The sequence below is a fragment of the Pholcus phalangioides genome, unplaced genomic scaffold (assembly GCF_987345545.1).
Source record: "Pholcus phalangioides strain wild (caught in Gottingen) unplaced genomic scaffold, Ppha-v1.0 ptg000010l_1, whole genome shotgun sequence".
Classification (NCBI taxonomy): Eukaryota; Metazoa; Arthropoda; class Arachnida; order Araneae; family Pholcidae; genus Pholcus; species Pholcus phalangioides.
This window is the reverse complement of record NW_028301603.1, coordinates 26,589,135-26,601,986: the sequence shown is the minus strand read 5'-3', so window position 1 is coordinate 26,601,986 and position 12,852 is coordinate 26,589,135. Positions and strand designations below refer to the sequence as shown.

Below are 12,852 nucleotides of genomic sequence, written 5' to 3'. Positions count from 1 at the left end.
GGTGTGTGCTGTTACCTATGCATCCTGTATAATCTCATTACAAAAACTTTATTTTCAATTTTAGTTCAGATTTTTTCTCTAATGACTGTAGTTATATACAATACTTTTGATAGTTCTAGTATATCTATAGGCAACTTTAGGAATGAAAGTTTTCTTCAGAAGAAAAATATTGTTATATATTTATGCTATAAAGAAGATAACTTTAATTTGTCAAAAATTCTGTCAAGAAAGTTTATAACACAATATTCAACGTCTTGTTGATTTTGATTTTCAAAAAGTTCATCAATATTATAAATTTTTACTCTATATTTGATTAAATCAAAAACTATCAGTTTAATCAAATCATTATTAAATTTGAAAAGTTTTAATTTATTTTTTAATAAACCAAATTAACTGCTTATTCTTCAATTAGAATATCCTTTTAACAAATAATATTTGCACAATTAAGATTAAGAATTGCGTAATTAATTTTTTCAAATACATTTCAATGTTGACTTTGTTTTTGGTTTTTTTTACTTATATATTCTCTGTACATAAGCTTTTTTTCCTGATCATTCTATGTAGACATTTTTTCTCCTTTCAGATGTCAGATGTAGCAACAGCTGTGCAGATATGTTCTCTGTTGCATCAAAGATATTCTGAATTCTCATCTCAGCTGATTGAACATTGGCAGAAAGTTTTACCTCTCAAAAAAGATGAGAAGGTAATAAAAAAGTTCAATTTGTGGTTTTGTGATGTTACACATGTTTTTATTGGGAAATCCACACAACTAATCACATTATGAAAACTTACTTAACCCTTTAAGCGACATTGATGAGATAGCTCATAAATGTCACTTAAAGGGACGTTGATGAGATGGTTCACTTTCTTAGAAGCCTCTTATTTTCAAATTAGCAAGTCCAGGCATTTCGTGAAGTTGATTTATCAATGGAACACTTTTCCTTTTATATAGTTATCTCCCACTCAATATAAATTTTTATAACAGAATAACAAGTCCAACTACAGGAGTATAAATCAATGAAATAATTATGATGAATCGTAGTCTAAGAATCGAAGTCTAAATGAATATTGTAGTGTCCTTTGCTTGATAACTGAAGTTCCGTTGGTGGTGGTCCGTCCGCGTGCGCTGGATGTGACAGTTGTAGTCGTGTAGGTCGTAAAAGGACAAATCAATATCAGGTTTGTGTCGCATGGAGTCCTGGTCCAAGTCAGTGCCAATTTTCGGACACCCAGGTGTTTTAGCTCGTTCTATGAACACATTTCTTGTTTCCTAAGTATCCTACATCTTGATTCTCCTTGGCAAATAGGAGAATTTCATCATTCCTGAAGCTACATTGGCTGGCTAGCTTGAAGAAAAAAATTATTGCAGAAAAATTTGGGGGAAAATATTTTATTAAACTCAAACTATATGTGTATTTGGCAGAATAATTTTCAATAAAAACTAATTTTTGATGCATTGCATCGAGCTGGAAATACAAACAGATGCAAATATGTGTCAGTTCATGTAAAAGTAGTGGAATACAAGCCCAGAGTAATTGCTTTAACGATTAAATTTCTAGTGTTATCTTAATATTCTGCATTACATATACAAATCTGTGAATTTTGTGGATTGTTTTACTGGTGTGGCTCACATGTTGGAAGGGTGCCAAAAGATATCTTACGCAGATGAGAATATCTCAAGCTGCCCTTGACAATGAATGACATCTAAGAACTCCCCACTTGAGATGTTTTCCCCTCTTAAAAAATCTTATTTCCATATTTCTATATTTTATTGTCTTGACAGAGACCCATTAAGTGGGCTCCATTATATTTCCTATAAGAATTCAATCACCTGCTTAATGGCTTAGTTGTTAACTGAACAATTTACTTTTAGGATGTCTTCTTACTACCTCATCACATTAAGTTGAATATTGAGAATTTCACCAAACCACTTGATTTGTAAAGCACAGGTTCACAAAATATATCCCATTTAGAATGTTATCTGGTCAGCAAAGCAAATTGAAAGAATACCATTATTTTACAATGTTATAATATAAACTTTCACGTGATTTGTTTAAAAATTGTTTATAATTATGCTATAAAGATCTTTGCACTATTTATTCAACAAAAGAAAGCATACACACGTGATTCCTTGTGAAAAACTAATTTTCCATTTTGGGAGTTATAACGTTTTGAAATTTTGCACTTTTTTATCTTGCCGAATTCACAGAACAAAACCAAACTTATAACTTGGTATTTTTGAAGCGGTTAACAATGCTGTTGACTTTCGAAATCAAGAGAGCTAAAAATGTGCAAACCAGTTTTTTTTCTTGCATTTTTCCTCAAAAAATTTGACTCAACAGTGAATATTATTTTGGCAAAAAATTGTTGATTTTGCCTAAAAATTTGACAATGAGTTTCCAATAAGATCTATTTGTTGAGCTAACACTGTACAAATATGGTGATTAATATAATGGGTGACACATAATAACAAGGTTATAACATCACTCTACACGAAGAGAAAAAGTGCCAATCATGAACGAAAAAGACAGAACTTGGCTTCTAATGTGATTGAATGCTTCAGTTTGTTTTTTAAGAAGCTGCAATCTGCTTCAGGGAAAAATTTATTTACTTTTGTTGGGTGTTTGGGGCGTAACTGACCATTATAAAACCAACACATCACAATTATAACTCTGGAAATACGTCCGATCCTATAACAGGAAAACACTTTCCCAAATTAGTTTTTCACAAGTGATCATGTGTGTAATTATTGGATGGTTGATAGTATCCACCCCATTTATGTATGTATATAGCTCATTATAACTTGATCAAAACAAACATTAAGTGTACCTTGAAACAAAAGAGGGATCTGTCTGAAGCTTGTCTGCTGTGTGGCATCATGATGGACTTGCATTGCAATACTGCCGGTTCAAATCCTGTTGGCAGTGCAGTATTGCTTGATTGATGTTGGGTTTTCTGAGGTTTTCTAACTTTGAGACAGACAGATAACTTGAATGTGAGCTGGTCTCCCATTTGGGAAAGTCTCTCCACAGAGAACATGAATACTGTCGGCATGGTACCTACATATACACAAAAAATCAGGCATCTACCACTTTTGCTGGAAGACAGATGGTAGTACTTCCTAAACGTGAAACATAACTTTCAAATCATAAATACTTTAGGATACTGCTTATATATGCGACTGGGTATGCACTAATTCATTATAAATTCAATTCCTGAGTGGAGTGCTTACAAAATATATGAATGGTTTAGTAATAGTAGACCATACTGTAATGCAGTAGCATAATTGATTAGAAAATTACCCCCCGTCCGTCCGTCCGTCCCCGACTAGGCGACAATGCAGTAGCAATTAGAAAATGATTTTTAAAAACAAATTTCAATTAGTTCAGTTTTTTAAGAAAAAAAAGGAAACCCCATGCCCTCTATATAAAAATGCTTTACATACAGCAGAGCCTTGATTAACCGAGCCTGTATCAACCAAAGCCTCTACCTACAGCACTACAGAGCCAGATCAAGGTCATCCAGTCACATACTTTACTGACACGGCAAGGTGTGTGATGGGTAAGAAAACCATCCAAACTGATTATTTAGAAATATATTTTCACAAATCTTACCATTACCATCATGTATCACGTTTCAATTTTAATATTTTTGTGAATGAGTGTACCTATAATCTGCAGACTTCTATTTTTCACATTTTCGAGGATCGTCTGTTGTTAACTGAGGTGATTCCGAATCCATTACAGCTCGGCTAATCTTAATTGAAGCTCTACTGTACTTTATTGCATTTTTTGTGCTTTGAGAATTAAAATAATTAAATGACTGGTTGATGGAGGTTGTGTTAATTTAAAACAGGTTGACAGATTTAAAAATCTAAAAATGTTTCCAGCTAAATTTCCCTGGAGCCAAGGAAATTTTTTTTGCAAAAAAACAAACAAAAAAAAACAGCCAAAATAATTTATTCAGACTTTTCTGGGACTTGGTTACCTTTCCCAATGTGTGTGGAAACGCTTATGTAAATTTAAAAATTCAGAAAAATTTGCATTATCTTAAGACTAATTTGGTTATCACACATCGAAAATTTAAGAGCTTATTTCAGAAATCCCATAAGTGCAAAATTTCAAATTTTGAAATATTTAAAAAACATTCCAACTTAACTAAAAGCAGATATGTTTTTACAAAGTAATTCCTGAATATAAAAGATGGTTCTATACTTAAAATGAAAATGTGATATATTCATTAAAGCTCAGGGAAGAGGGGTTAAAAAAAATCCCATCCTCTGCAGTTATGCTGTTTCTGCAATAAAATAAATTTCAAACACTGTTTTACCATCTTCATGATATTAATATGTTCTGTTAGAGGTAAAAATCAACAAAGCTAGCTTTTTAATAACATTGAATTTTATTTTGATCAATTACAGGTATTTTGTAGAAATAAAATAATCATATGTAACATCATTTGTTATTTGTTATTTTGCATATATATTGTCAATCTTTTTTTATTTTAACTTCGGATGTCGACCAACTCAAAATCATATTGTAGGATTCAGCATTGTTTGTGGTATATTCAGTAAGCTTTTACAGATTATCAATTTTTTCTTTTTGATTGAGATTTTTCCAGCAGAGTAGGCATTCATATTTGGCGGTTCAAGAGGGTGAGTGGTCTTTCTCAAAGAAAATCTTGATGTAGTCAAGCTGTTAATGAATGTCTTGGTTTCCACTTTTCTAGTTAAACTATGGCTGAAGACAAAGTGTTCATACGTGGATATTTTTAATGGGATTGTTTTGTCCTTTTAAATGTTTTTTCTTTGTTTCACCAGAGTTAACGATTTTCTTGTATGAACATAACCACCCCTTTTCAAAGATACTTATCTTGTATGCTTTTGCTTTCCTCACATTGGGTAGAAATTACTCTTAATTGCACTCAAAACTTCTTCAGCCCCAAGTTTGAAACACTCTGGGGAACATTTGTAATCGATTTTGTCAGGAAAAGTTTTCTGATTGATTGTCATTGAAAGTGGCATATTTTTTGCCCTAAACACATGATTTGTATATTATATTGCGTTTATACATGCCTGGATTAACTATACCTTTTCTCTAAGTTTCCATGTCTGATTGGGATTCACTAGACACTTTTTTCACACTTTAAAAACAAAGAATAGCAAATAATCACTAGAACCCTAAAACCAAACTTTCAAAGCACAGAAATAATCAAAAACAACCTGTTTCACCCCTTTTAGATCTCATAAAACCGCCAATGACATCAACAGCTATAAATTTTTAGCACAGAAATCCCCTAATCCGCTTCTGCATTGAATAAATATATTTCAGGGGCACAAAATGGGGAGGGTATACAAAACATTTTTTTAGTTAGGTTTCTGCACAAAACAAAGCATCAATCAAGAAACCAGTACTAACTCAATTTCAAATTTGTTGTCACAGTTATGGGTTTCTGAAATAAGCACTTCAATTATACACTGAAGAGCCAAAAAAACTGGTCAACCTGCCTAATATCGTGTAGGGCCCCGCGAGCCCGCAGAAGTGCCGCAACACGACGTGGCATGGACTCGACTAATGTCTGAAGTAGTGCTGGGGGTAATTGACACCACGAATCCTGCAGGGCTGTCCATAAATCCAAAGGAGTAAGAGGGGGTGGAGATCTCTTCTGAACAGCACGTTGCAAGGCATCCCAGATATGTTCAATAATGTGGTCATGTCTGGGGATTTAGGTGGCCAGCGGAAGTGTCTAAAGTCAGAAGAGTGTTCCTGGAGCCACTTTGTAGCAATACTGGACGTGTGGGGTGTCGCATTGTCCTGCTGAAATTGTCCAAGTCCGTCGGAATGGACATGAATGGGTGCAGGTGATCAGACAGGATGCTTACGTACCTGTCACCTGTCAGAGTCGTATCTAGACGTATCAGGGGTCCCATATCACGCCAACTGCACATGCCCCATACCATCACAGAACCTCCACCAGCTTGAACAGTCCCCTGTTGACATGTAGGGTCCATGGATTCATGAGGTTGTCTCCATACCCGTACACGTCCATCAGCTCGAAGCAATTGGAACCGAGACTCGTCAAACCAGGCAACGTGTTTCCAGTCCTCAACAGTCCAATGTCAGTGTTGTCGGGCCCAGGCGAGGCGTAAAGCTTTGTGTCGTGCAGTCATCAAGGGTACACGAGTGAGCCTTCGGCTCCGAAAGCCCATATTGATGATGTTTCATTGAATGGTTCGCACGCTGACACTTGTTTATGGCCCAGCATTGAAATCTGCAGCAATTTGCGGAAGACGTTTAATGATTCTCGCCAGTCCCGTTCTTGCATGATCTTTTTCCGGCCGCAGCGATGTCGTAGATTTAATTTTTTACTGGATTCCCGATATTCACGGTACACTTGTGAAATGGTCGTACGTGAAAATCCAAATTTCATCACTACCTCGGAGATGCTATGTCCCATCTCTCGTGCGCCGACTATAATACCACGTTCAAACTCACTTAAATCTCGATAACCTGCCATTGTAGCAGCAGTAACCGATTTAACAACTATGCCAGACACTTGTTGTGTTATATAGGCGTTGCTGACCGCAGCGCCGTACTCTGATTGGTTCCATATGTCTTTATTTGCAAACGCATGCCTATACCAGTTTTTTTGGCTCTTCAGTTTAGTTAGGTGTCAATGTCAATTCAATCCAATCATCATGGCATCTGAGATTTGTCCAGTTCTGATTTAGAACTATTATTTTTGCAAATCCTCAATGTAAATGCTTCATTCACTTTCAGATTACAAATCCAAGTAAAATTCGAGTTGATCTTCGATTTTATGCCGAGGTAAATATTAGTTTAATTTTTTACTTTTATTTCAATTATTCATTTTTGCTTACGTTATGTTCCTTTTTAACTTCTTTTGTATGATGTGTTAATGAAATTTAATTCTAATATTTGGTATTTGAAATTACTCTTCTTTTTTCTCTTTTTTACTTTTAACACTGTATATGTGACATTTCTTTCAAAGATGTCTTGTGAATTATTTCTTTAAGTAGGGTTTGAATTCACTAAGAACTTATTGTTGCTGTCATATTTTTTTTTAGAAAATTCGCCCAGTTTTTATAATCATGCACAAAAATTCAAGTTTGTAGGTACTGATACATTGCATTTTGTTAGAAACATTAAATTTTTATAGCAGCTTACCAGTTTGATATTGTGATGAATATATTTTGCAGAATGAATATTCATCTACCTACCACACGATTTATTTAAAAAAAAACAATTAAAAGTAAAACCTTTTACTTTTTATGGATCTTTTTATTAAATGCTATGAAAAGTGAGATGTTAGAGATTTGTTGTCAAGCTATTAATTAATATCATGGCTTTCACTTTTCCAGTTAAACTATGGCTGAAGACAAAAGACTCCTACATAGATATTTTAAATGGGATTGTTTTTTTCGTTTGTGAGAAAGCAATCCCATTTATCTCAGCCCATGTCTACTTTCTTACTATGCTTATTATGCTATTAAAAATCATAAAAGGCACCATTTCAGCAGTGCCTATTAATGCATTGGCTCATCCAGGCTCCAGGCATGGCCCAGAGGTTTTGAGTGTGTGGGGGGGGGGGGGGGAGAAGATCACTATCATGGGAATTTGATCCATTTAAAAATTGTGACAGTAAGCATGTAAATTAGTAGGTGGACATTTCTAGCCAGGTAAAGCCTCAGAAGAATCACTTTGCCCGGGGGGGGGGGGGGCAGTTCCATAATAGAGCTGGAGCAACCGGGCACTCACCTGGGCCCCGAGCTGAATGGGGCCTCCATAAAAGTTCACATTTTTTTGTATAATAATAACCCTTTCTAGAGGTGCCTCAAGGAAAAGTTTACCCTGGGGCCCTGAAAAGGCACACTATGCCCCCCCCCCCCAAGACCCATGATGATCTTGAGGCAGCCCTGCATTTCAGCACATATTTTATCATATACAGTAAAACCTGTCTTCAACGGAACCTGTATTGAGTGGAAACCAGTCTAACAAAAAAAAAATCATGGTCCCGTGGTTTCAATACCAAAATGCATGTAAAAAACCTGGATTAAATGGAACTTGTTTCGCTACCAATTGACCAAAGGATCATCAAAATTTTTATGGAATGATTGCTTGCACAATGCGAGTTCTACTTCACCCATCCTCACATTTGTTGAAATCGTTACCATACTTGATGCTGTGGTTTTTGAATAGCCACATGTAGTGAAGCAGTTTCTTTCTGAAATTGTAACAAAATTTTTCGGTAAAGTAGGCTTTTCTGTGGGAAAAATCATTGTAATGGTCAGATTTCCAAATGATATGCAAGACCTAAAAGATTGTATGCAAGCTGCTTTCCGTGATCGCAAGTGCTGAGTAGGGCTGGAATTAAAGGGAGGCGAAGGGGGGCAATTTCTCGAGTGCCAAAATTTAGAAGGTGGCAAATTTTACATGGGAAAATCATTGAATTTTACAGTGGTCTGCGCAGCGAAATCATGTTGCCCTTCCCCCCTCACAAAAATCCTAGTTATGGTCCTCATGCTGAAGATTACATAGACATAGGCGAGACCATGTATAAACTGAACCTGACACGACAGATATTGACACCCTCATTGACAATTTCAGAGAAAATCAAAATTTAAATGTGGTTATTTCACATGAAGAACAGTGTGGTGCAGGTTCAAGCTTCATACAGATGCTGTAAAACCTAAATATTTATTAATTATAGAATAAATAATGTAAGTTTAAATTAATTAGTTTATTTTCAAGTGATTTATTTTTATTATACTATACTTCAATTGCATACGGGATCGTTACATAATTTTACACATTATGTCAATTGAACCTCTATTAAACGGAAACCTGTGTTCTGTGGAAAAATATGTCTGCCCCTTGCGATTCCGTTGAAGACACGTTTTACTGTGTAACATATATATCAGACATCTTCAACCTGTTGCACGTAAAGTAAGCCCCAAGAATGCTCAATGCTCAGGGCTTGCAAGCATGAAATCTTTCCATTTACTATCCAGATATAAATAGTTCCAGAATAGAATTGCTACTGACAATCTTGAAACTAATGTTAGTACCTTTGTGCCACCGTGGGGAAGTTGACCGGGACTCACGGCTGGGATCTTTGACAGATTCCTTTATGAAATTTATTGCATAAAAAAATAAAAAGATTAGTCCGGAGCCCATAGGCTATATTCTTGTCATCCTTCCCCATGTGAGGGCTAATACATGCTCGGAATGTTGATGCAAAAATGTTTTTATCTCAAACTGTTGAAAAATTCGCTGATAGAGCATGAGTCTTTTGGACACTTGGATTATCATCCACTGAGTATATTCAATCGAGATAAAATCCAAATCTACTAAATCCAATGGAGATCCTATCAAACTTATTACATAGATGTTTTAAGATTCATTTGACTTCTCGGATCCATGATGGTCCTTGGTTGAACAATGTTGTAAATCTGGCTAAGAATAAGTGTTGAGGCATTGCATGACCTCATGAAAAAATATTACAAGTGCTTGATGATTTTTGTTGGAAGTTTTGCAGCATGTGATTTTCTTTTCAGGCAGTACAGATTATTTTGTTTTTATGTGGTCCTTTAATCCTTCATATTCCATAGAGAAAAGGGCAGATGGGGGGGGGGGGAGCAACTGTATAATACAATTAACCTGTTATGATTGGTGTCTATATGCAATCACATAAGGATAAACTGTAGAAAAAGAAACTTTTTTCGAAAAAATTATTTTCAATTTATAATTTTCAGATGGGAAATATCTTCTGAAGGTGGGGTAGGAGGAAAAAGGGTTATACCCTATGGTGCTCTTCTTCTAATGTTGGGTTCGCTAGACAAAAAAAACGTTGATACACATTCGATCGGGTCCAACATGGCAAACTCTTGAAGCGTTTACACGAGATTGGAATAGGGGGCAACTTGCTGAATTGGATAGAATCGTGGTTAAGAGATAGGTCGCAACGAGTTATGGTGAACGGGGAATTCTCTGGTTGGACAGACGTCACAAGTGGAGTTCCTCAGGGAAGTGTCCTTGGCCCCATACTTTTTTCACTTTTTATCGACAAACTCGATCAGGGTATCGATGGAATTACTAGCAAATTCGCAGATGATGTGAAGCTAATGGGGGTAATCGGAAATGAAAGCGATAGGGAGTTGCTCCAGACCAACTTAAACAAGATTGCAGCATGGGCAAATGAATGGAGCATGACGTTTAGCGTAGATAAGTGCATGGTCGCTCATTTTGGTTCGAACAACCCACGGTTCTCTTACGAGTTGAATGGTGTCACTATCCCGGATGCAACTAGAGTCACCGATTTGGGAATTCTCATTGACGAGCGACTTAAGTTTTCTGAACATTGTTCAGCGGTTGTCAAAAAAGCGAATAGAATGCTTGGTCTCATTTTCAAAAAGGTCTCTTCGCGTTCTCCTAAAGTCATTCTTCCGCTTTTTCGAGGCTTAATTCGTCCTGGACTGGAGTATGCTGTAAGGTTTTGGAGACCATACCTACAGAGGGACATAGACTTGGTTGAAGGGGTGCAGAGAAGAGCTACGCGTGTCCTTATTGGCACACAGGGCTTGAGTTATGAAGAAAGACTTCATTTTTTGAATATGTTTACATTGGATGAACGCAGGTGTCGAGGAGATATGATCGAAGTGTTCAAAATTTTCAATGGGATGGATAGGATGGACCATGAACTTTTAGTACACCGCCAATCGACTGCTTTTACAAGGGGACACCAGTGTCGATTGGTGAGGGACAATGCAAGGTTATGGTGTCGCAGGGAATTTTTCTCCAATAGGGTTGTTAATAAATGGAATAGCTTACCCCCGGAGGTAGTAAATTGTAACACAATTGACACGTTTAAAAAGAAATACGATAAACATGTTGGGGTAAATCGAGAAGCTATCCATTCTTAGAATAGGACAACCATAAGTATTCTTTATGGGCATTGTATAATATTTTATCATGTGTATATATTGTTTGTAATTTGTGTTAATTGCATTTTTAATTGGGTTGCTGTATTTTTGAAACATATGACATCCATATTTTTATGGGCATCTTTTTATCAGCCACCTCGTTGGGCATTTTGCCTGTTGTGGCGTTGTATTTGTATTTGTATGTAAACATATATACAGGGGGATTTTTTACCATGTGTACAAATTTCTGGGAAGAGTAGGTTACTCAAAGGTAAATTGAAATTGTAAAATGATCCAAGAAAACGCATTCGTCACACTGTAGCATCCAGAAAACATGAGAAATAAAAGAGCAACACATATGAAGAACATGGGTGTCTCATACACCAAATTTCTTAAGTGACCCCAAAATTTGTTAGAATTTGCTGGTTTTATATTTTTTCCTCAATTTTTACACATTTAGTTCAAAAGGTATCAGGGCTACAATGCCACATGTCCCCAGTTGAGATAATTGAATGCATAATTAACATCTGAAATGATTTGCCCCGAGGACTCTGCAGTCAAAGGTGTGACCTTGAATGGTGTTGATTTGTAGTATTTCAAATCATCACACTGAAAATTTCTATCTGTTTTTAAAGCTAAACTAATTTGTGCATCTATTTTTAGAGAAAATGATATTCCTTATATACATTTATTCATTATATCTATAGCTTGTTTCATGTGGAGTTTTCACTCTGAAAGAAGGATTGCCCCTTCTTGGGAATCTTCTTACTGTTCTGACTGTAAATGATAAAGAAGAGCATAACAACCTCAGTATTCTATTGAGCTTTTGTCGGCATTGTGGAGAAGATTACGCTGGCCTTGTGCCTAGAAAATTTCGATTACTCTCCGAAAAATACAACATGAAAATTCCAAAGACTGATGTAAGTGAAAAAAAAAATGAAATATTCAATTTGTGTGTGTGTTTTTTGAATTTATTATTTATTTCTATTCAAGATGCTTATATTCATCAGTAACACCTGAAAAATATTATATATGGTTCGACAATCTTTAGGCATGTGAAAATTTTGATGGGGCATGTATAAAAATAAAACAAGAAATTTTGAATTCTTTTTTTTTTCAATTTTTTTTGAAATCAGAAGCAGAGCAAATATTTGTAAACACATACACAATACATGAAATTCCGCAGAAAGGCTTACCCAAATTGAAATCAATAGGCTTTCTGGATATTATGGCGAGGTGAACCGGAAGAAAAAGTTATTTCTCTTCACCAGGAATCAAACCTTCCATGTCGAGGCCATTGACTGAAGATAAAAAGAGTTTTCTAATCACCTCCGCATAATATCCAGAAAGCCTATTGATTTAATGTATCTTAGCTGAGTAAAAATCATCATTAATCTCTATTTACTCAAATTGTTTTAGTTCTTACCTGCTGATCGCCAGAAAGGCCTTCGGACACTATTGAAAGAATACTTCAAATCCTTGTGTAAACATCTTGTAAAAGATTACAGATCCCTACAAAATATGGAACGCCAAAATCATCGAATTTTCCAGGTAACTTTCTGTATCATTATCAAATTTGATGGAATATTATAATAACAAATATGTATAAACATGATACTTATTATTTTGTAGTAGAAACATGATGGATATAACTAATGTTTTTCAACCTTTATTAAAATTGGAAGATTGATTTCTCATTGCTCCTGTTTCTCTTGAACCCAAGCATTGTAAAAGACTTTACATCTTCTATTTGTTGCATTCAACCTTTTAAGCAGCATTAGCAAGAGTGGCTGTCCGGTCATGTAGTCATAGTGGCAGATTTGCATCACAAAGATCCGGGCTCAAACCCACTAGTAACATAGTCGTGATATATAAATCTGAGTTGTTTGGGTTAAACTTCGATAGAAAAA

The 12,852-nt window shown here is 35.6% G+C and overlaps 1 protein-coding gene across 5 annotated transcripts in view; it reads left to right on the top strand.

Moving 5' to 3' along the window:
* Upf2 (UPF2 regulator of nonsense mediated mRNA decay) overlaps positions 1-12,852 on the top strand; it is a 228,607-nt gene that overhangs the window by 36,567 nt on the left and 179,188 nt on the right. For all 5 annotated transcript variants that reach the window (XM_089237947.1, XM_089237950.1, XM_089237948.1 and 2 more), the window contains exons 9-12: positions 584-703; positions 6,780-6,827; positions 11,650-11,862; positions 12,362-12,493. In XM_089237947.1, coding sequence (XP_089094073.1) covers positions 584-703; positions 6,780-6,827; positions 11,650-11,862; positions 12,362-12,493 — 513 coding nt within the window. The remainder of the gene's footprint in view (positions 1-583; positions 704-6,779; positions 6,828-11,649; positions 11,863-12,361; positions 12,494-12,852) is intronic.